Below are 24,215 nucleotides of genomic sequence, written 5' to 3' on the forward strand. Positions count from 1 at the left end.
CTCATTCTCCCACACATGTACCATATGTATATAAACATACTATATACATGACTTGCATATATACACACCATTTACATATTACAACATATATAATATATATGTGTGTATATATAATCTGTATTTAAATTTAGATGTTTTCCTTTGTAATCCTATGTATTTTATGTCATTTATTTAAAAACATTCTGAAAATGGGTCCCTAGGCTGCCCAGACTGCCATATGGGACTATACCACAAAAATGGTTCCTAACCTGTGCATTATCCTGCCAAAATGTTAAGTCTTCCTATTCCTCATTGCCCATCACCATACCTGGCACAGAGGCATTTAATTAATAGGTGGTGATGGACTTGAATATAGGCATTTTAATGTTTTCTTTTTAATTGTTTGGCACAGAAATTCTTTGACAATTCCTTCCCTTTCTCCTACTGCCTGCCCCTCACCCACAGGTCGTCTTAAAAAATCTGGTATCATTCCTTTAAAAAAAAAAAAAAGGCTAAATCATGTGATTGCTACTGACAGTTTATGCAGTCTTTTCTTAAAAGCTTTATAAATAGGATACAATAGGCCACTGATTATCTGTGTGTGTGTGTGTGTGTGTGTGTGTGTGTGTGTGTGTGTGTGTGTGAGGGGGGGGGATTGATTGGTTGAGTGACTTGCCCAGAATCACATAACTGGTAGATGTAAGGTGTCTAGGCTGAATTTGAATTCAGGTCCTCCTGATTCTAGGACTGGTGGTTTCTCCATGGGGCCACCTCATTGTCTTTAGCCCATTGATTTTTGAGTAAGATTCTTCCTTACTCAACAAAATTGGTTCTTCCTCTTCCCTGCTTATGTAAGAAAGAAGGAGGAAAAAAAAAAAGTTTAGCAGGCTTGGCCATAGTATTAGCCTCATACAACAGCATTGATAAGGTTTTAAAAAACAGTCATGTCAGTAAACTCTTAGAGAATTTAAGAACCTGGAGTTATTAGAGATTTTTAAAATTATGGTCTAGTTTATAACAGCAAAAACTTTCTACAAGATCTGATGAGAATATTTTCCTCCATCTTCTAATTCATTCTAAATTGATGAATCATTTGACAATTGAAAAAGCAGGAAAGAATCTTTTTCCAGTTTGTGAATAACGAGAAAGAAGGTGAAGACAATATTACCTGCATTTTGAATTTCTCTCATGGTGATCCAGCTACATGGGTGTATTAAGTTTTATTATGGGGAGGATTTATGTTTATAAAATAATTTAAGTAATTCTCATTTTATTTAAAAATTCCAGAAAACATAGATTTGTTTAGTTAAATAAAATGTTACAAATGTTGTCATGGATGGCAAAACCATTTTCTAGATATCTATGGGATATGGAGATGAGTATCTTCTGGTGACTTCAAAAGGGTCTGATTTTTTGAAGTGAAATAATCAGTGATAGAATTTTCTGACACTATTATAAAAAATAATCAGGAAAAATATTAAAGGGAATCATGGCTTTTAAGTATGTAGTGCATTTAAAATTATATTTGAAATATGAAGAAAACATGGTATTAAAGTCTTATCAAATAAGAATGAACTCTGTAGAAAAATGGTAATTAAATTAAATCTTCTGATTAGTGATTTAAATTAGATTTAAATTGGTATGAAATAAAATAAATCCAATCCAGCTCCTGTGAATTAGCTCTATAGATTGCCTTGCTGCTGCCATTAAACATATATGGATATTAATTTCTCCATCAATAACAGAGCCCTTAAAGATTTCTTGAGTCAGTGGCAGAAAGAGGCCTTTAACCTGAGCCTCAATGCCTACTTTCCAGCTTTAGATATTTCTCCTTCCTAGCCTAATGAAAGCCTCTACCTTCCCCCTTTAACTCCCCTATCTTTGGTTGATCACCATCTGAGACTAAGGGGTTATGGGAGATGCTTTTCTGTTTGATCTTTCTGTGCACCACTCTGTCTTCACCTTTGTGGCAAATTGGCCAGCCTTGTTATTCTTGTCACCTTATTTATGAAGCCCTGTTTGTACCAATGGCAACGGTTTACTATAGCATTCTTGTGTAGTTTTGTCATGTGGATAGCTGGCTAAAAATGGAATCTGGCTGTGACAAGGGCCTCCTCTTCCACTCCCCTTCATCCTCTTTCGGACCTGCTCATATGAAGAACAGTATTGACTTTCTCTGATCCAGGGCTTTCTATGGAAAATTGAGGTTAAAAAAAAGGGCTATAAGGGGTCTGAAAGAAAAATTTTTTTTAGGGAATTTTGGTTCTTTATTCTTTACCTGGTCCCATCACGGCACCCTATTCTAGCCAAGGAAGAAGCAAGCTCCATTGCTTTAAGTTGGTCTACTCTGTGTGGTCTCAGTCACTTTTAAATGGGGGGGAGTGATGCACCAACAAAAAACACGCTTAGGAGCAACCTCCTTTTAGATATGTTTTGGTTAACCACTAAATAAGTTTGTTTGGAGGTAAAGAGGAAAACAGTGTAAAATACCCTAAGTGTTACAGTTGTGCAATAGGAAATGAGAGAAACCGCTGAAGAATTTTTTTTTTTTCCTTCATGATCTGAGCTTGAGTGAGACAACAGAATTGTTTTTTGCCTTATAGAAATGAATGGCATTTTTCTGTCCTTGTGGGCTGTTACACTGTGCCAGCTACAGAAAAGTGGGATATCAGGAGAATTAAAGAATCACTGGGTACTTTACTTGCCCTAAGGTTAACAATGACAGCTCAGATTGACCTCATATAGACCTCAAGTCATCAAGTCAGATCTTTTGATTTTTTAAAATTTAAACTTTACTTTTTTAAGATTAACAAACATTTATCAAACATGTATTTTCTCTTCTACTCTCTGCACCCCCCATACCATAGACGGGAAAAACCCAACCCAAAACCCTTGTGACAAATATGGTCAAATAAAAGAAATTCTGGCATTGGTCATATCCAAAAATGTCTTATTTTACATTCAGAATCTTCATCATCTCTGTCAGGCAGTGGATAGCATGTTTCATCATACATCTTCTGGAATCCTGATTAGTCATTATGTTGATCAGAGCTATTAAGTCTTTCAAAATTTGTTTTTTCTCATACTTTTCATTCTACATGTATTTTTTGTTTTTTGTTTTGTTTTGTTTTTTGGTGAGGCAATTGGAATTAAGTGATTTGCCCAGGGTCACACACCTAGGAAGTGTGTGTAGGCAGATTTGAACTAGAGTCTTCCTGACTTCAGGGCTGGTGCTCTCTCCAGGGCACCATCTAACTGCCCCTTTTCATCCTACATGTAAGGAAACTGGCCCAGCTAGGTAAGGGGACTTGCCTGACGCCATAAAGATGCTAAATATCAGTGGAGATATGAACATTGTACATTTGGCAAAATACTTTCTCCAAAAGTGCTTTGCAAATCCCATTATCATATGAAGTAGTTACTAATTCTGTGAAGTAGATAGTACAACTATTATTATTTTTGTTTTCACAGAATTTGAGAATTGAAAAGGACAGATGAACTATACTTTTAACATCAAGTCCTTACTTGAAGAACTCCAAGAAAGAGGAGCCCACCACTTTTCCAGACAGTCTGTTTTACTTAGGGACTATTCTCATTCTTGGAACATTTTTCCCAAGCTGAAATCCCAAGCTTTTTTCATTTTCTTTCCATTGCTTTTTATTCTGCCCCCTGGGGCCAAATGGAAGAAGCCTAGTTTATCCTTCTTGGGACAATCCTGCTGAGATTCAAAGACAACTATCCTGTTTTCTCTGTGTCTTCTCCAGGCTAAGCAGTCCCAGTTCAGTCTACCAGTTCTCCACAGGGACTTGACCTTTGGCCATCCTGGTTGCCCTGTTCTAGGTACCCTCCAGCTTACCAATGTCCCTTTTAAGCCATGGCACCCAGAATAAACATAGGGCTCCAAATGAGTTTTGCTAAGAGCAGAGAACAGTCGGACAAATGCTTCCCTATTCCTAGAGGCTCTGTTCCTCTTAAAGTAGCCCAAGGCTGCTTTTAGCTTTTAGCACTTTACACAGTTAACATAGTAAGCTGGCAGTCCCGCTTTAGAATCTATCCATTACTCCTCAATCTTATCCTAGTGAAGTTGATTTTGTGTGTGTGTGTGTATCCTTTAGCATCCTGACTTTTAAATTTACAATGTTAATTATCCCTCCCATCTTGGTATCATCTGAAAATTTGAGGAGCATGCTGTCTAGGCTTCTGTTGGAGACACTGACAAACGTGGTAAGTGGCCCAATGCCCGCTGCATTTGTACAGATTACTTGGCTATACCACTAGAGATTTCCTGGCATATTAACTTTGAACCATTAAAAACTGCCTTTTTTGAGTCTGGCCATCGACCATGTTAGAATTAGCATCTCCTTTAGATCCCTTCACAAAAAGGGTATGAAACTTTTGAAAAAAAGTGATAAAATTGAGGTAAACACTCTCCAGTCAGTCATTAGACACTTATTAAGTATCTCCTGTGTTCCAGGAACTATGCAGAGATTAAAACAACATGCTTATGGCATGATCACATGGCTAAACTAGTCAGTGGCCAAGCTAGGACTTGAATCCAAGATTTCCTGATTCTGAGCAGTGTTCCTCCCACTGTACTTTGCATCCTCTTCAAAGTACCTCAATTTCCGTTCTTTGACTTCTTTGCTTCACAAAGCTGCATGGGACAAGTGTGACATAGGGAAGATTATTTCCTATTAGATTATTTTTATTTATCTTTTAATAATGATTTCTTTTTTCTTGTATTGATTTTTGTGAGAGGCCTGTCCTACTGGTCTGTAAAGCAATGAATAAATGCTGGGTAGAGCAAACTCCTGCCTCCAAGTTGAATCTTGGCTGGTTGCCTGGGCCTTGGAGCTCATTCTCGCCTTGAACAGGGTCCAGGCTGTGGATGGCACTGAATGGCAGCAATGGAATAGAAGGATCTGGCACAATGCCACTGCCAGTGTGGTGCTGGCCCCTTGTTGGTCTTCTGGGCAAAAGTGAATTGTCTGCCTCTAAAGAGGTGGCTTTATGTGCCTGGTCTTGGAGTGTGAGTGGCCCCAGTGAAGGCGCTCTAACTGGGGACAACAACCACTGGCCTCTCTTCTTCTGCCCCAGATGCCTTGTGGGGGACTTGGAAAAACTAAGGTCTGACCGGGTTTGGACTCAGCTGGCTACCACCTGGAAATAAGGCTCTAGAAAATGGCTGGGTCACTTTTAATGGATATTAAAAATTGGATTCTCCTCCTAAACGGAGTGAGTGTCTATTTTATGTGAGCTGGGTGTGGGGATATCTTTTGGTTATTAATATTGCCTCTGTATTGTAGTCAGCCACTAAGCATTTATTGGGCGCCTGTTATTGTAAATTACTGTGTAGGATATAATAAAGCAGAAAATGTGGTCTTGAGCTAGTCTTGAAGTCCACTCGCCTCCATAGCATCTTTTGCATCTGTCTCTTTTATTCACACAATGTCTGTTTCTGATAATTAGTACAGCCTTGTTAGTTATCCACAGTAGCTGCTTAAAAAGTTTGTTGGGATAATCATAACGTTATATTTCTCTAGAGCTTTTATTGTTCGTAAAACATTTTCCTCATAACAAATCTTTGAAGTATTTTTTTACAGATGAAGAAACATGCTTAGGGAAGAGTGGAGTTCAGTGGAAAGGAGCAGGGAGATGGGGGAATAATGAGCAAAAAATATATATAGAAATAGGAATCATTAAATTTGGAAGACATTGGTTCAGTCAGTAAGCATTTAAGACACTCCTACTTCTATGCCAGGCACTAAGACTGGGTTTGTTTTTTACAAAGTAAAAAACACAACCAGTTCTTGCTCTTAAGGAGCTTATCTTGTATTAGAGAGGAATTATATGTAAATAGGTAAGACAATTACAAAATAAATACAAAATAGATATAATTTTGATGCAGAGGAGGCATTAACAACAAGGAGAATCAGGAAATGCCTCTTATAGGAGGAAATGGCCCTTCACATGAACTTTGAAGGAAGCTTAAGATTCTAAGATGTGTAAGAAGAGTGAGAGCATTCCAGTCTTGGGGCATGGTCTGGAATGGGAGATGGGGTGCTGTTGGGGAGGAAACAGGAAGTCTGTTCCCGAGGCTGGGGGATCTAAGAGTGTAGGAAGGGGGATAGTATGAGATCAGTCTGAAAAGATAATAAAACCAGATGGTGAAGGACTGTTAAGTGACAGGCAGAGGAATTAGCATTTTGTTAATAGGGAGCTTCCTAAGCAGGGGACTAACATGGTAGATCTGTACTTTGGGCATATCAGTTTCGCAGCTGTTTGGAGAATGGATTAGATAAGGGAGAGATGAAGGACCAGGAGATAATTTGGAGGCTATAGAAGTGAGGAGGGCTGAACTAACCCTTAAGAGGGCAGAAAAAGAGGATGAAAATTGTAGAGATAGAATTAATAAGACTTGACAGCTCATAGGAAATGGGGGTTGAAGGATAGTATAGTATAAGCAGTGACTGAGCTTTTGAACTTGGGCTATTAGAAGAATGGGGGTGTTCCCCCCACAGGAAAGGAGAAGGGGTCGGATGTGGGAGAGAGATAATGTTGTTTGGGACACAATTGAAGTTTGAAATACCTTTGGGTTCTGTAGTTGGAGATGTCTTCTAGGCAATTAATTGGTCATGGGGTATTGAAGCTCAGAGAGAAGGCTGGACATGTAAATTTAAAGTTCATCTGCATAGAGATCATAATTGAACCATGTTCACTGGTAAAGTACTTGACAGAACATAGAGAAAAGAGGGTCTGTGACAAAGGCTCACCTTCCTAGTGAAAGGGCATACCTTAGATGATAACCCAGCAAAGGAGGAGAAGAATCAGGGTCTTGAGAGAGCTGAGGCCTGAACATCTACCGAGGAGAATCTCCAGGAGGAAGGCTTGGCGAGGGCGTCATTTGTTCAGAGTGGCCAAGGATGAGGACAGAGGAATATCTCTAGGATTAGTAATTAAGAAGTTATTAGTAACCTTGGAGCAGAGTTTCTGTTGAGTGCTGTTGGAACAACTAGACTGCAAGGAGTTGAAAAGAGAGAAAGAAGAGCAAGTATTTGTACTTTTTTCCCCAGGGCATCAATTGTGGAAGAAAGGAAAGAGAAATATAGATGAGGCTTAAGGTGATGAGGAGGACAAGTGAGTTTTTCTTCTTGTTTCCTCTACTTATTCCTGGTCCATTGTGTCCAAGTTCTTTAGTAGGCTTTTCCCCTTCATTTCTCAGTCATTAGAGCTCTTTAATAAATTTCACCCCACCCTTCTTTTGGGGACCCCCTGCTTGGAATTGTTCTGGATACATCTTTGACTCTCTTGAAAGTATTCCAGTTGGACTTTTTTTCTTGTCAAAATCAAACTTCTTTCTTCTTCCCTCCCAAAACTTCTAGTTTTTATAATTCCTCTTTGCCATTAGGTCCCTTTTTCATCTTCTGTGCTTTAGTTCCTGCATACTGAGTGACCTTTCTTCTACCTCCAGGAAGCATGGTATGTCTGAGAAGCCTTTTTGCCAATTCTCAGTGCCATTTAGTGAGTTGGCTATCATTTTGTCTTTTTTCCTGGGACTTCTTCTGAAGAAGTGCTGTTTGCATGTTCTTGGTGTATTTCCTTTGTCTTTGTAGACTTTCCCATTTAGACCTGTTTTGTTAGCTGTTTTTGTCAAATCTTTGGCATCCACTGGTTGTCTTTGCAGAGTAATCATTGGGCTGCTTGCTGAAGATTTTCTACTAGAAGGACCAAAGCAAGCTGGAGAGGCCAGAAGTAGCTCTTGGGTCTTAGAAGATCAGGTGGTTGGGGCCCTGGATCAGCTCAGCTGGCAGTACTGAGCCTGGTCTGAGGGTGCCCAGGTGAAAACCACCTGCTACTTGTGGGGAGAGACTGGTGCTACTTGGGTGGCTCTGCCTGAGGAGGGAGAGGGCACACTGGCCTTGGCATTTGAATGCTCTTGAGGATTCTTTTGTGGGGATTTTCTGGTGCTGGCTGGACACTTCTTTCTCTTTCTCAAATTGAGTTTTTTGTTTTTATTTTTATTTTTTTAAAATTTTATTTTTTGCAAATTTTTATAGTGGGAATCTAACTTTTTTTTTTTTTTTTTTTTTTATCACATTCATTTCTGGTTCTCTTTCCTCCTCCCTAATTAACCCATACGCTGACTAGTTCTTACATTTTATATATATATATAGTGTCCCTAACCCATAGTTTTCTGCTTTATTTCCTAAGCTCTTCTTTGAAGTCCAACTAGGACATTATAATTATTAGACATTTAATTTTATTGTTCCTTCTGATTACATTATTATAGTCAGTTTTGTGTATTGTTTTTGTGTTTCTTATTTGACTTGATATTGATTCACATAAGACTCCCCTGAATTTTCTTTTCATATTCCACTACATTTGTGAACCTCAGTTTTTTTTGACTAGTCTTTTGTTAGTGGCTACCTACTTTCCTTTTTGTTTTTCATGACCACAAAAAGTGCAGCTGTGAATATTTTGATGTATATGAGACCTTTCTTTTTGTCTTCAACCTTCTTAACAAGGGGATCTCTGGTTCAAAGAGTGGAGGTTTTAGTCACTTTTTGAACATAATTCCAAATTGCCTTCTGCAATTTTTCAACCAATTTATAGTTTGACCCACAGTGTATGAGTAAGTATACCTTGTTTCCTATAGTTTCTCTAACATTGGTTATTTCCATTTGCTTTTTTATTATTGCCAATTTGTGGAGTGTGAAGCAAAACTTAGAATTGTTTTGATTTGCATTTTTCTTTTTTAAATAGTATTTTGTTTTTCCTAATACATGCAAAGAGAGTTCCCAACATTCATTCTCTCCTGCCTTTCCCTTCCCTCCCCATCTCCTCCCCCCCCTCCAGAGAGCAGGCAATCTGATATAGGTTAAATATGTGCAGTTCTTTTAAATGTATTTCCATATTTGTCATGTTGTACAAGAAAAATCAAAAGGGAAAAAAACAAGCAAACAATAACAAAAAGGTGAAAATACTATGCTTCAATATATGTTCAGTGTCCATAATTTTCTTTCTGGATGCAGATAGCATTTTCCATCCCAAGACTTTGGTAATTTACATTTTTCTTAGTAATGATTTGGAATAATTTTCAGCTGGGTAAGTTTATCATTATTCTTTTGAGAATTTTGCATTCTTTGACTACTCATTCATTGGGGAGTGGCTCTTGATCTTATATTTTTGTGCTAATTTCCTATATTATCTTTGCTGTCAGCTATTTATATTTGATAGAAATATTTTTCCTGAGTCAGCAGTTTCCCTTATTAGACTAGCTGCATTGATTTTTTTTTTTAATTTTCATGTAAAATCTATACATTTTTTGTGATTGAAATTATCTATTTTATGATTCCTCTCATCCCCTCTTGGGTAAAGAGTTCTTTCTAGCTATTCTTGTAAAAGTTTCTACATCCTTTTTTTTTTTTTTTTTTTTTTTTTTTTTTTTAATAACTTTTTATTGATAGAACGCATGCCAGGGTAATTTTTTACAGCATTATCCCTTGCATTCACTTCTGTTGCGATTTTTTCCCCTCCCTCCCTCCACCCCTTCCCCCAGATGGCAAGCAGTTCTTTACATGTTGAATGGGTCACAGTATATCCTAGATACAATATATGTGTGCAGAACCGAATAGTTTTCTTGTTGCATAGGGAGAATTGAATTCAGAAGGTAGCAATAACCCGGAAAGAAAAACAAAAATGCAAGCAGTTTATATTCATTTCCCAGTGTTCTTTCTCTGGGTGTAGCTGCTTCTGTCCATCTTTGATCATTTAAAGCTCTCTTTATCGAAGAGATCCACTTCCATCAGAATACATCCTCAAACAGTATCGTTGTTGAGGTATATAAGATTCTACATCCTTGCTGTCTTTTAATTTTTGTGTGATGCATCTTTTAAAATTCAGGTTGTCTTTTTAATATTCAGGTTGCATGTTTATTTCTAGTTTTTTGTATATGGTCCAATGGTCTCGGCTTATTTCTTCTAAACTGTTTCACTTTAACAAGTGACATTAAAGACATGTCACAGAATGTGTGTAACTGGTAAAAAGGAGTTGGGCTAGTCATATAGTAAGGCTATGGATAGCCTGGGTGTGTTACTGGTACCTATGTAACAAACAGATCTAGAGGAACTTTCACTCTGGTAGATGGCCTCTCAGGGCAGAATTTATGGGAAGACATGGATGAAAATCACAAGAGGAGTTTGCATAGTTGAGTTGCAGTTCACCTTATTGGAAAGGGATTTTATTCATACCTAGAAGATCATGATTACTCAAAAACATGTCAGTACCAGGAATCTTACTTTCTCTATCCTTAATGGACATTATACAGAGACAATCAAGGTCTATAGCACTTCAGCTATTGTATCATATTTAAATTGGGATAATGTTGGTTAAGAAATTCCTTACAAGTTCACTTAGTTCATAACTCTAGGAGCCTCTTGAACTAGCATTATTACGTCTTTCTTTTACAGTGAATTTTGTCACAGACACTATCAATTTATCACTGACTGTAATTCAAGGCAATGAATTGAATTAATTATAACATTAGCTAGTACCTACATGGTACTCTAAATGTTTGCGACTCACTTTATAATATGTCATTTGAGCTTCTCAACAACTTTGTTAACTTTATGCTATTATCAATCCCACTTTACATGTGACGAAACTGAAGCACAGAAGAGTTAAATGACTTAAATGATCCAGGTTATCAGCCAGTAAATGTTTGAGGGAGGATTTGAAATTAGGTCCTTCTAACACTTATTGCATCTGTAAATTAAAGCCAACATAAATTGGACCTAATTATTATGCCATAGATTTCTCTTTCTATTCCCTTTGTGGTATCCATGATGTAAGTTCTCTTGCTGAAAGTTTGACTCTAGTAGATCAATATTCAAGAGGTGATGCATTTTCGTGGTAGATTTCCTTGTTTATATTTTGGTCAATGACTCGCCAGTCATTTAATACTCTCTGTGATAATATAGAAAATATGGTCTAAAATCTTTCTTTTTTTTTTTTTTTATTTTCCCTAAGATGGTTTCACCCAAATATCACTGGAGTGGAGGCAGAAAATTTACTGCTGACACGAGGTGTTGATGGCAGCTTCTTGGCCAGGCCCAGTAAGAGTAATCCAGGAGACTTCACACTTTCTGTTAGGTAAGTTGAATGGAGATCTGAATCTGGGGAAAATCTCAGGGGTCATCTAGTCTGGCACTCTCTTTTCCCCATGGAAACAAAGTGATTTGCCCAAAGTGATGTAAGTACTAAATGATAGAGCTAGGATTGAATCCAGATCCTTTCATTCCAAAGCTCTTTATTGTAATACACACCAGAAAAGTCAACTTTGAGATCCCTTTCCAGGTAGGGGGGAGTCTTGGGCACTAATAAGATCAGGCCTCAACAATTTGCTGCCTTTGATATTAAATAAAATATTCAGAAGCTTTTCTGCCTGTCTTTTTTAAAGGGCAAGCAAGACCATTGGGCCAAAAGCCAGACTTGTGCACTCTGCTTTGGGAGGTTGGAGATTCTGCTTCTTTAGTTAAGTCCTCGCACATTTAACAAAAGTCTGAGTGCTTCTATGATTAGTCTTCTTTTCCTCTATCCCCCACTGAGATGCCCCTTCTCGAGTAAAAACCAGAAATAATTTAAGTCAGTAAATGGCTATAGTGGATGAGGCTACCAATCTTTGGGGAACAAAGGAAACTAATAATGAATTAAAGTTCTACAAATGAGTTCTACTGCTGTTCCCAGTCTTGTTGGAACCTGGTTTATTTAATAGTAATGATAATACTGATAACACTAGTAATGAGGATGAGGATGTTAATAGCTAGTATTTATGTAGCTTTTACTATGTGCCAGGCATTATTTGGCATTTAACAATATTAGCTCATTTTATCCTGATAACCTCAAGAGGTAAGTTCTATCATGTTAGTGTATCTGATAGGTATGAGGGACCACAGCAAGTCTTGAAGATCACCTCCTAAGTTGTAGAGGGGTTGGGATGTGTGTCAGTGGAGGGGAGGACACGTCTCTATCTGTGAAATCGCAGAGCCTTGAATTGATATGAATGGGGAAAAACTAGCTCTGGTTTGTTTCCTTCTCCCTGGGTGGATCCCAAGGGCTAATGTGAATGCTCACTCTACTGTTAGCTTATTTGTTGCTGGCTATTTTTAAGAAGAAAGAGTCAAAAGTAAGTGAAAGATATTTGCTGGCGAGATATATTCTTGCCCAAGAGGTTATTTTTAAAAAATCATTAGAGTTGGCCTTTGCCTCATTTACACTATTCTAATGATAGAAACTTTCACAAATATTTCTGGCTTATCATGAAGACTTTTAACAAGGCTTTGTGACTCCTTTAGAGGAGTTTGGTAGAATTTGGTAAGGATTTCAATTTTTTTTTTTTTTTTTTTTACTCTAGCCAAGGAAGAATTTACTTAGATTTTTCTTTGTTTATTAGAAAAATTCCTAAAAGCTCAGATTTTAGTATTAAAGTTACTCAATTAAGAGTCTGACATGAGAAGAGTCATGATAGATTGACTTGCTTTATCTAGGCCCTAGTCACCTAAGCAGGCTAACAGTTGCCTATGCAGGCAGTATTAGGAGCCTATGTAGGCTATATTAATCACCTAAGAATAACAATACTGTGGGTAGGAATGATTGAAGAGGCCTAATCAGCAGGCTGCATCTACAGAGTCCACTCTGAGTGTCCAGCTGATTACCTAGTGCAGAACCCAAGAGGAGCCTCAAGAACCAGACAAGTTCATTCTGCTGTGGCCTGGCCTGGATCAAGCTCCTTGGAGATAGTTCCAGCTTTGAGATTCTGGGATTTGTGAAGAGAGGGAGACAAGAAAAGGCATATAGGGCATGGTTTACAACTGAATGGAGCATCTCTCCTGATGAGATAGAAAAAAGGCCAAGAGGGAGACAGTGTGGGTCTGCAATTAAAATCAATTGCATTTTTAAAAATTGAAAGAGGAAAAATCCACTTGATGGTAGTGATCCTTTCATCACAGGATCATATATTTAGAGGTGGAAGGTTCCTTTGAAAAGGAAACTTAGATCCAGGGAGGTTGTGACTTCTTCAGGGCCCCCTGTTTGAGGTGGGATTTCAAAGATTCTTCCTGACTCTTAAGTTTACTGCCCTAACCACTGTAATGGGCAGGGATCAACAAACTGTAGCTTGAGGGCCAGATCTGGCCTTATGACAATTCTTAACTCATAAGCTGCATAAAAAGAGTAGGTGGTCTGGCCTTTGGCCCATGAACTTTGTGTAGCTCATTGTATCCCACTAAACCATGTGGCCCGGATGACAATGTGTATTTTGTCACTGGGTCTATCCTCAAATCCATTCCTCATTGGTACTACCTCCTGTTCCTGGTATTTTGTTGATCTAGCTCTAGCATGAGAAAACATTAAAACAGATCTTTGCTCTGGGGCATTTTAAATGCATAATGACTTATCATCTAAAGTATAAGTTGTATTAATGTTATTGTGATCTATTCAGATTATATAATTGAATATGTATAATCATTTAATTCACTAGTTAACTAATTGTGACTGTAGGGTTTATTTCTGACATTTATGGTGAAAGGCAGGACTGGGAGATTTTTAAGGTCTGCAATTCTGCAACTCTGATTTAAGGAAAAATGAGATAAAAAGTCCTATAGGTGATTCACTATAATGAACAACTCTTTTCTTGCCCTTTCCTCATTTGTGGTCTTCAATTTTAGGCGGAATGGCGCTGTTACGCACATCAAGATTCAGAACACTGGCGACTATTACGACCTATATGGGGGGGAGAAGTTTGCCACCCTGGCTGAGTTAGTGCAGTATTACATGGAGCATCATGGACAATTGAAAGAAAAGAATGGAGACGTTATTGAGCTGAAATACCCACTGAACTGTGCAGATCCTACTTCGGAAAGGTTAGTGCAGTGAGCCCCCAGGAAGCCTTGGTGCCATGGACTTCTCTCACCCGGAGAGGCTGGGGGCAGAGATTTGGTTTAGCGCCTGCGTGGGTGCTTCTCTTGTTTTGTAGATTTACAAAAGCTACCATCTAACTCCAGAGGCCTGTTGGCTGTAGGTCTTCAAGCCAAAGAGCCTTCGTTCTAGGGCAGGCATTTCCAGAATATGCCTTTGTGTGATTGTCAAAGACCATAGTTAGAGTACGGCACTTGAGAGTTGATGTGTCTTCTAGGCATACGCTCTAGGCAGGAGCGCACTTGGCCAGTTGTTCAGCAGCACTGCCAACAGATGTCAGTTTAACCTCACAAGTAGAAAAAGAATGTGAAGCAGAGGGCTTGAATTTTTCATCTGTTCTGTTAAATTAAGTTCCACATGTATATGCAGAATATTTGGCTGGGAAAGAATCCTCCTGAACTTGGTCTATAATGTAATAACCACCCCTTAGGGCACAGTGATTGTGGGGGGGAGGGAGGGGAACAAAAGGGAAACTACCACTTGTGAAAGTCCCTGTGGTGGTTGGGTTGGTTTTTGTATTCCCAAGACATTTTCTGATCTTCAAAAAAAATTTAAGTTCTCCCAATTAGATTTGCATATTTGATGCTTTAAAATACTGCTTTTAAGTCTTACAGCTTCATTTCTGTACTGTATAATTGGCTTTCCAGTTGTTTCTTCAGCTAGCTGCCACTGCCGGAGTTTCAGATTATAGCTATATCATCTAGCTGAATTAGAAGTAGTTTCTAAATTTTATTTTCTGCTTCAGACTATGCCTGGCTCATCTGATCCATTCTTTCTTCTGAAAAACAATTCAGAGTCTTGTTCTCTTAGTAGGGGATCTCTATTATTACTTTCATATAGAAAAGTTTGCATGTGGCTTCCCTATAGGACTCCTGACAAGAAAGGAAGGTATAGTAGTAATTAAAGGTGGGACAGGATCTCTTTCCTTAGTCAATCCAATCTCTCACTCCTTAGCTGGGCATCTGTTATTCTCTCTCCATTTGGAGGGAGCTGCAATACAGATTAGAATTTTGGAATCATTTTGAATGTTTGATTTTGATTTGATTGTAGTTGAAATCCTTTATCTGGAGGAGTAGAGCTCTTTCTCTGCCTCTACTGCTGTATAACTGCTTCTATTTATTAGTCTTTGAGGTGGCAGTGGACTTGAAGGATTCTCTTGCTATAGTTGCTACTGGTGAGCAAATACAAAGTGATAACCTTTGTTTGCTTAAAGATGAGTGGTCAAAGAGGAACTGGGAAAAGATGAGAGTGCTTTCCTTTCAAAATGTTTTTATTATTATCAGCTTCATTTCTCAATATGTTCTCCTTGTCTCTATCACTTAGAGAATCATCCCGTAGAACACAGAATAAAGAAGGAACAGGGAAAAACTGGTTCTTGAGAACTAACCCACATATCAAGTCTGAAATAATTGGCGGTGTTCAACTCCCATGATCTGCAGAGGTAGGGAGGTACAGTGAAGGATTTCTTTTCCAGAAGATCTTTGATGAGTTTATGGTGGTTTCTGTTGTTTCTTTCTCCTTTTCCCACCTCCACCATGTCAATTTTCATTCAGTTTGAAGCTTCTTTAGGACAGTTTTTTAAATTCACCTCCCCAACTCAGCAAGGCTCAGATATGAGCATTTCATTGTTTGTTGATTCACATTGAATTGAAGCAATTTGATAAGCACCATTCAGCCCTAGATCACACTGCTGTTTCTCTTGCCACTTGGGAGCTGTTTCTATCTTTTTAATTATGTTAAGGGATTCTAATGCTTTATCATAGTTTGAAGCACTTTGGGTAATAAAATGCAAAGTCATGACAGTCCCAGAATTTATTCATGTTATTTAAATTTCAGGTGGTTTCATGGGCACCTCTCTGGGAAAGAAGCAGAGAAATTACTGACTGAAAAAGGAAAACATGGAAGCTTCCTGGTGCGGGAAAGCCAGAGCCACCCGGGGGATTTTGTTCTCTCTGTGCGCACCGGGGATGATAAAGGCGAGAGTAACGATGGCAAATCGAAAGTGACGCATGTCATGATTCGCTGTCAGGTAAAGCCCCAAGTGAACATGTGGTTTGCCAGCAGCATCCCTGCTGCGACAAGATTGGAGCTGGGATACCAGTGGGCCATCCTTGTTTCTGTGTTAGCCCAGTGCTTCTGTGTTTGCACTTTATTGTTTATTAAAGTTGATTGATTGTTTCAAGACTCTATTAAATATTTTATTTTCAGTCCATCCTGGCAGATTGAATCATGCACCAGTGAATCTTCTTCCCTGCAGCATCTCTAATATGTTTATGTTTGATTGCATCTGAAGTCTGTCTCTGAGGCTCATCTGCCAAAGTTTATGGCCACAGATCCTTCTTAGGGTTGTCGCAGTCTGTGTCTTGACTACATTTGCCATTTTACAATAGACTGCCTACATTAAGGCTCTTTGGGGAATGGATCTAGAGGAGTTTGCTTTGTGCTAGTGAGCTGGCCTCATGAGAGAGGTTCATTTGTTTGCTTTTCCCCCCTAAACCAGTAATTCCAAATACTTACATTTTAAAAATATCATCTTGAATATCTTTTTGTTATTTCCTCAAATAGCCCTTTTTTTAAAAAAAAATTATTATTATCACCTAGTTAGAGAATGTTTCTGGTTATGCAGTTTAAGTTATGCTTTTCTTTTTGGTTGAAAAAGCAATCCTTTTTAAAAACTCATATTTGGAGAGTAGAAGGGAAATGGCAAGGAAGGACTGACAGTGTGAAGAAGGAAGGGAGGCCAGAGCTCTTGATACCTTTTATAAAATCAAAACAGTGAAACTGAGACTGGGAGAAGACTAACGTGAAAGGCCACATAAAATGAAGTGAGGCAGTGCCAGGACCAGAATCTGGAGTGTTGGCCACCTCTCAGTCTTTTACTCCGCTTTTGCACTGCTTATCCCCTTCAATGACAGAAGGCCCACAAGAGGCTACTTATGGAGGGACAGCTCTTTTCTAATTTCAACCCCTTACTTCTATGTTCTGTGTCCTAACACTGCTTATAACCCCTGGGTGCCTCCTGAAGAGAAAGGGATTTTTTTTTTATGGGTTTGCAAATTATTAATGTTTCTCTATAAAGCTGTTCTCTCCTTGAAGCTATCTCTTTGCTTCCTTGCCCTGTATGCCTTCTGATAAGTGTTGCCCTTTCTAACAAGGAGTGTCTTCTGGCCTCCTTTAGAAAAGGATTGATCTGTCCTAGGTTTTTGGGTGGTTGGAAATCACTGGAGACTATTATTTGTTTTGGAAGGATCTGAAATATGACGTCGGTGGAGGAGAGAAGTTTGATTCTTTAACAGATCTTGTGGAGCATTACAAGAAGAACCCCATGGTGGAAACTCTGGGTACTGTGCTGCAGCTAAAGCAGGTAAGTTCCTTCATCCTCCAAAAAAAAAGGAGATAATACTTTCCTTTAGGGTGCATAGCTCCTGTTCTGCAAAATAGTTTACTCTAATTTTTCAATGTAGCCTACAAAGAGTTTGTTCATCAGTTTGTTCAGAGGAAGCAAACTATTTCTTATTAGGATTGATCATTGTTAAAAATCTCTTCCAGCTATACTTCCAGACAACTATGAAATCCACTCACATAAAAGTCACAAAATCTTAGGACTGGAGAAAAATACTTCCAGCTATACTTCCAGACAACTATGAAATCCACTCACATAAAAGTCACAAAATCTTAGGACTGGAGAAAGAACAGTAAAGCTCTCCTGGTCCAGTGTCTACATTCTACATCCCGTAACTTGAGTCCGAGAAAGGTGAAGTGGCTGGTGTAAGAAAGAGCAGAGCCAAGGCTAGAATTCAGCTCTTGTCCTTTACTTTCCAGAAAAGAATGAATTCATCAATTATGCAGGCAGCCTCAGCAACTTCTACTTGTTGATCAGCATGTCAAAAGTATATGTGAAAAAGGATGTATTTTTTGTGCAGAGCTGAAGAGTTTCTCATTTTGAAATTTTTATTTTGAATTGTAGCATATTCTAGCCCTCCTTGATTCCCTGGATAACAATATTGTGATATAGCTTAGAAGACATTTTGGTGTTAATGCAGGATTCTTTAACATTTTCTTCCTTTTTATATAAAATGATCATCGTGATCAGCCCCTGAATACAACTCGCATTAATGCTGCAGAGATTGAAAGCCGTGTGAGAGAATTAAGCAAATTAGCTGAGACCACGGATAAAGTTAAACAAGGTTTTTGGGAAGAATTTGAGGTAAGTTGATCCTTTTTAACATGTCCATTTAGGCAGGAGAGAAATTGGTCTAATGTTAACACTTTGAATAGAGAAATCAGAAGCTCTCAGTATTCTGTCATTGCTATTACATAGTTTGCTGAAAGGAAGGTGCTGCTTATAAGCTGAAAGGGTGCTCTATTCTTGGGAGGATGGATGTGGCTGTTGACATTGAAGCTATAAGCCAGCTGCTTCATTTGACTATCTTAGATCAGATTGTTGGCAGAAAGTGGGAGTGGGAAGGAGAGAGTCTGTCCCTTTGCATTCCAGTTTTCTGCAGGGTCTTGAGAAAAATTCTCTGAAATCAATTTTATTGCAAAGAAAGAAAGAAATCTCATTGTATTGTAAAAGTTCAAAGTCATTACTTTTTTGGGGGGTGTTTATGTATGTGTCTGTTAGTACACTCATATACACTTGGTAGAAAAAAGTCAGGGATGGAACTGGATGGTGTATGCCCTTTAGGGAAGGGAGGAGAACCTTTCTGCAGATCTTCCTATGTGCTAGGCACTGTCCTGCACACTTTCTACAAATGTTATTCCATATCTGGGATAACCCTGTTAATTTTTTCTCTCTTTTAAAAAATTATTATTATAGCTTTTTATTTATAAAACATATGTGTGGGTAATTTTTCAACATTGACTCTTACAAAACCTTCTGTTCTAACTTTTCCCCTCCTCCCCCCCCCCTCCCCTAGGAGGCAAGTAGTCCAATACATGTTAGATATGTTAAAGTATATGGATAACCCTGTTAATTTGAGGAAAATGAGATAGACAGAGGTTAAATGGCTTGCCCAGTGTCGCACAGTGAGGAAGTGGCTGAGGATAGATTTGCACTCAGGCCATCCTGACTTTCAGGCGTAGGGGTTTTGGCTAACTATGTATTAGTAGTATCATTCCTTTTCTTGTGAAAACTTTCATTAAAGACTTTTTCAGAAAGTCTCCAAATATTATATGAAAGCTTAAGTTGTTGTTTAAATGATCTGTTCCTGATTCAGCCTTACAATTAGGAAGACCTGAATGTGGGTGTCCCCTCTGTCGTGTGCCAGCAGTGCCCCTGGTCTAGATCTCCTGCATGGACCAGCATGGGGGATGCTAGCCTGTGTGGCTGGAAGGAGTTTCTTCAGTAGTTCATCATCTCATGGGTTCAGCCCAGTCTCTCCTGTCCCTACCCCCCATTAAAAAAGATGCATGAAAGGTCAGGAGTACTGTGGGTACTCATTATTCATTCTGATCAGAGGAGTTGGAACAGGCTTGGAGGTCATCACATCTCGCAGAACTGAGCGTTAGCAGAAGGAAGGGGTGGCCCAAGGTCACCCAGAGTAAGTAGCTGGGCTTGGCCTGAACCTCTGTTCTGACTACAGACCCCAGAGCTCCTTTCATTGTGCTAGACTACAAGGAGAGTATTTTTAGTCTTAATGTTACTGGGGAGTGGCCCTTTGTTTTGAATTTGTACCTGAGATGACTTTTTTTGACCATTAGTTTTCCCCTCAAGTAACTATTAACTTCCTAAAAATGAAAAAATGACCGAGAGCAGTGGCCTGAGGAGGGAAGGGAAGAAATAGAATAACCATCTCATTTCTGCCTTTTTTAGTGGGGCAGTGATCAGAGAGAGAGGAGCCCGAGCTCTCCAGAGAGCTTGTTGGAAGAAGAATCTCATTCTTGTTCATCTTGATGGTGTCAAGATTTGGGCTTGGAGTTTGTCCTAGAAAAGGAGGGCTTGTCCTGAATGCAGCGCCGGCTTTTTCACCCTCCTGGCCTCCACACAGACCCAAGTGCTCTGTGGGCCGGCCTCCGGCAGCAAAGGGACAAGCGCCTGTTGTCTTCTGTCAGGCCGGCGCGCTCCTCGCCAGCTTGGCCTGCTGCACCCGGCACAGACTTTTCAATCGTTTGCCTTTCTCTGTTCATTTACTCCCTTCCCCCTCCTAGGTGGGTGCTCTGGTCTTCATTGTTTCAGCTTGAAAGGCTGCCTCCGGGTGGGAACGGAAGAGATGGTTGGAGGGAAGATGCTGAGATAGGAAAATTGGTCCCAGAAAAGGGATGTTGTCATCTTAATGATGTTACCTTCTCTTCACCTTAGCTGTTTTGGGGAAGGTGATAAATTGGAGATTTGTCCCCCTTTCCAGGGTGATGTGATGGTCTTTGAAAGGAGCCAGCTTCATAAAATGTTCATTCTGCCATAACTTTGACTGCCACGGCTTGTTTGTCTCCGTGAAGGACTCTTGGATCTCTGGCAAGCTCTGCTTCTGTCATGCTTGCCTAGATCCTGGCTTTTCGAAATGACTTCTCCTTTAGATGCTTTGCCAGTTGAGAGGAGCTCACTTTCTGAAGTGCTTTTTTCTTCCTCACGTCAGAAAGAAATGCAAATGAGGATTTGGGATGTGAAAAGGAGGGATGGAGGATTGTGGCTGGGCTTTTGTGGGGAGGCAAAGCCTGAGCTGCCCCCCTGCACGGGTGGATGTGGAGGCAGCTTGGGAATCTGTCACTTGGTGCTGTGGGATCTATAGTATCTGGGAAAAGAACCCACTCCTAGGCTTTGTGCAGGGGACCCAAGCTCGGGGCTGTGCTTGGAGGCCATTTGTTCCCTTGGAGAATGTACTCTGCTGAGTCCTTTCACCGTATGCCACCAGGGGGCACTGTGGCCCAAACAGGAATGGTGACTTGCTGGCCAGGTGGGTGCCCAACTTCTTCACATCCCCCAACCCTCTCTTCCCTTCCTGGGCCCCAGGCTAGTCAGCAAGCCTTCTCTCTCCCCTTCCTCTTTACCAGAGTTCTGAATGGTAGAGCACCGGCAATGGGAGGGGATAACGCTCCCCCTTTTTTCATTTTGGATTTCTTTGCTCCTGCCCTCCTTCCTGACTTTTCCTGACTTGCTACTTATTCCCTTCTGATTAAAGGTATTTGAGGTGCCTTCGAACCTACGGTGTGGACTGGAACACGCAGTTCTTAGACTGATCTACGGGTTATTATGGCTTGGGTAAAGTTTTACATTTTGGGACGACTAAAGAAAAATTCATCTTAACTGCCAAAGCAGCTCTGAGCTGATTGTGGGTAACCGTTATAGAAAAGCCTTCTCGGATTCCTGAATGTATTTGAAGGATGCCAGTGTTTACAATGGGGAAAAGGAGCCAGAATTTTGGAATTAAATCTTCAGCTTGATCCCAGGCTCCTCTTTGTTTAGATGTGCCTACCCTGATCTGGGCTCCATGTTGGGTGGAGAGAGCAGGGCTTTCCTGCCCCAGTCTTGGGGAACTTCCCATTGCCGACTGAGCTGCAGGGGAGCTGAGGGCTCTCTCTGCTCACTGTGCACACTGTGGGTAAAAGTCTCTTTAATGGAGATTGTGATTTCCTAGTGTTCTCATTGGTGTCTCCAAAAATCCCAGTTTTATTTTGTTACTGAACCTCATCTGCTGCTCCTGTGGGGATGTTGCTAAGTCCGATCTAGAGCTGTTTTTAGCTTGCCCAGGCCTGGCCCCCTAGAGCCATTTCACTGACAGCTAAACAGATGTGGAATCTTCTAGTGAGTCTAGTAACTGTCTCCAGTAGAAACTGGTGTCTGCCGTAAGCCACAGCCCCTGTTAATTTCCCGTAAAAGTTACTGTTAATTTTGGTGGCAATCTGTGGGTTTCCTTTTTGTGATGATGCAGTTTTATTTCAATTCCATGTAAAAGCTGTGGGTAGTGCCCTTTGATCCTGCATAAATAGTAGGATGTAGAGCTGGAAAGGTCCTCACATACCCTCAGGACAGGGATTCTTAGAGTAGTCTGGGGATTGCTTAGGGATCTCTCCCTGAATCAGGTTTTTAAATGCAGAAATTAAAATACAGAAGATTAAAGAGGTTACAGTTGGGGTCAGCCCAGTGGAGCAGTGTATGGATTCGGGAGGACCTGAGTTCAAATTCAGTTTCAGAAATTTTGGGCAGGTCACTTAGCCCCAGTTGCCTTTAAACAAACAAACATCTTAAAATGAAATAAAAAAGGAAATCAATTATATTGAAATCTATTTCTCCAAGTACTTTTTTAAAAGTTCATGAATTCCAGTTAAGGCCCATCTGATTGAGTCTAAGTCCCAAAGAGAGAATAGGTAACTTGCTTAAGGTCCCACAGCTTGCAAGTAGCACTTGGGATTTGAATCCAGGTCTTTAGATTCCAAATCTGGTGATATCCTCACTATACCATAATCTGATTTAGTGGTTTTTAGTAGGAATTGTTCCCACTGACAAAGCAACAGGGCTCTGATGGAAATTCCATTCTCCCTTATCCTCTTCCTAAAGAGGTTTCTAGTTAGTACTTATAACCTTTGGGGGGAAATAGAACAAACTATGGCCTAGGTCCAGGCTTTTTTAGGTAGGCAGAGTTCCCACTGCCTCTGGTGGGAGAAGAGTTACAGTCTTGGGCAGGTCCTGGCCTGAGAGAGCCCCTGGGGGCCTTGAAGGATCTTCTGGTCTACTGCTGATTATTTTACTTTGGATCATTTCCCCCTTTGTGTGTCCCTAGACACTACAGAGGAGGCAGCCACTTTGGGGAAAGAACAGGCTGTCCTTTCTCTTCCAGGACTATTTTTAGTAGCTAAAGCAGCTCATCATTGCTTCGAAGAATATAAATCCTAAAAATGTTCGGTTCTTTGGTCTTCCCTCTTCTACTGGTATTTCTCTTTCATTGTCACATATACACAGGTCTCCTTTTTTAAAAAAATCCAGATGCTCACCTTCACTGGCCCCTGCTGTGCCGGTCTGTTTCTTGCCAGATTTTCCTACCGGAGCTTTTTCAAATGAGTTGTCTTTACTTGCTGCCTCCATTTTTTTTTTTTTTTTTTTTTTTTTTTTTGTCTTGATCCATACATACCTATCTAATGCTGAGGACATCAGAGACTTTTTTATTGCCAAGTCCAGTGACTGACCTCTTCTTTGTCTTCGTTTTCCTTGATCTTGGTCATGTCTGTTCTTGAAAATCTTTGCTTGGGCTTCCATGTCTTAAAACCTACTCATTTCCCCTTGACCTACTTCTTTATCACCTCTCTGGTATATCAGAGATGGTTTTAACCTTGACCTTGTCTTCCTCTACAAATGCACCATTTTCATATTAATGAAATATTCTTATCTAATCAGTCTTTTGTCATTCTACCTCTCCCTTGAAACCCTAAACACTATTCTTTAAACTGTGTGACCTCCAGTCCCTTGATTTTGCAATTTCTTTCCCAGGCCACTATATTTGAGTGGATTTTCCTCCTTATCTTGACCTTTTGGTGAACTAGTTCATCTTCATACTGTCCTCTTGGGTTCACTGCCACCTTATCTTGTGTCCAGTTTTGCTCTGTCAGGCCTCCGTTTTGGATAACTCCTACTCATGTGCTGCTGACTCAAAGTTGGAAAAAAATCATGAAACTGTGCTGATACATATATATCATACAACTATTACAGAGTCTCCTTTAGGTCCTCACTGCAGTAAGGCATTTCTTTTACAGCTTTCCTAATTGACTCCAATTTTTACTCCAAGTATTCACAACCTTCATTCTTAGTCATGTGTCTGTCTTTAATTTCCCCCACACCCTAAAATAATTCTTACTTCATCAGTCCCTTATGGCTATCTCTTCTTTGTGTGGAGACTATCCTTGATCCCTTTTCTCTCATTCTATTCCTAACTTTCTACAGTCTGGCTTTAAACCTCATCACATAATGAAAACTCCTTTCTTTAAAGTTACCCAGTGACCTCATAATGTTAAATGTAATGATCTTTCCCCCCAGCTTTCTATTCGACATCTCAAACTGGATGTGTAATCTATACCTTAGATTCAGTATGCCAAAAATTGAATTCATTTCTCTCCCCTCCCTCCCCCAACCTCCCTTTTCTTGTGGAATGTACCATTGTTTAGGTTTGGAAGGGACCCCAAAAGGTGGGGCTTGTAGATTAGTGTTGGGAGGTGTCTGAAAAGAATTTGTAAGCTTGAACCCATATCCAAGTCAAGGGACAGAATTTATTGTAATTGTAATGCCAGTTGAAGCTGGCTAAGTTCCAAAAGAATTTAGCAAAAAACCAGGAGCA

The 24,215-nt window shown here is 39.8% G+C and overlaps 1 protein-coding gene across 2 annotated transcripts in view; it reads left to right on the forward strand.

Moving 5' to 3' along the window:
- The window catches only part of PTPN11 (protein tyrosine phosphatase non-receptor type 11), a 67,461-nt gene that overhangs the window by 9,968 nt on the left and 33,278 nt on the right, over window positions 1-24,215 (forward strand). For both annotated transcript variants that reach the window (XM_051972823.1, XM_051972824.1), the window contains exons 2-6: window positions 11,008-11,130; window positions 13,704-13,898; window positions 15,790-15,982; window positions 17,201-17,317; window positions 18,047-18,160. In XM_051972823.1, the coding sequence (XP_051828783.1) occupies window positions 11,008-11,130; window positions 13,704-13,898; window positions 15,790-15,982; window positions 17,201-17,317; window positions 18,047-18,160 (742 nt within the window). The remainder of the gene's footprint in view (window positions 1-11,007; window positions 11,131-13,703; window positions 13,899-15,789; window positions 15,983-17,200; window positions 17,318-18,046; window positions 18,161-24,215) is intronic.

This window comes from Antechinus flavipes, chromosome 1 (genome assembly GCF_016432865.1).
Source record: "Antechinus flavipes isolate AdamAnt ecotype Samford, QLD, Australia chromosome 1, AdamAnt_v2, whole genome shotgun sequence".
Lineage (NCBI taxonomy): Eukaryota > Metazoa > Chordata > Mammalia > Dasyuromorphia > Dasyuridae > Antechinus > Antechinus flavipes.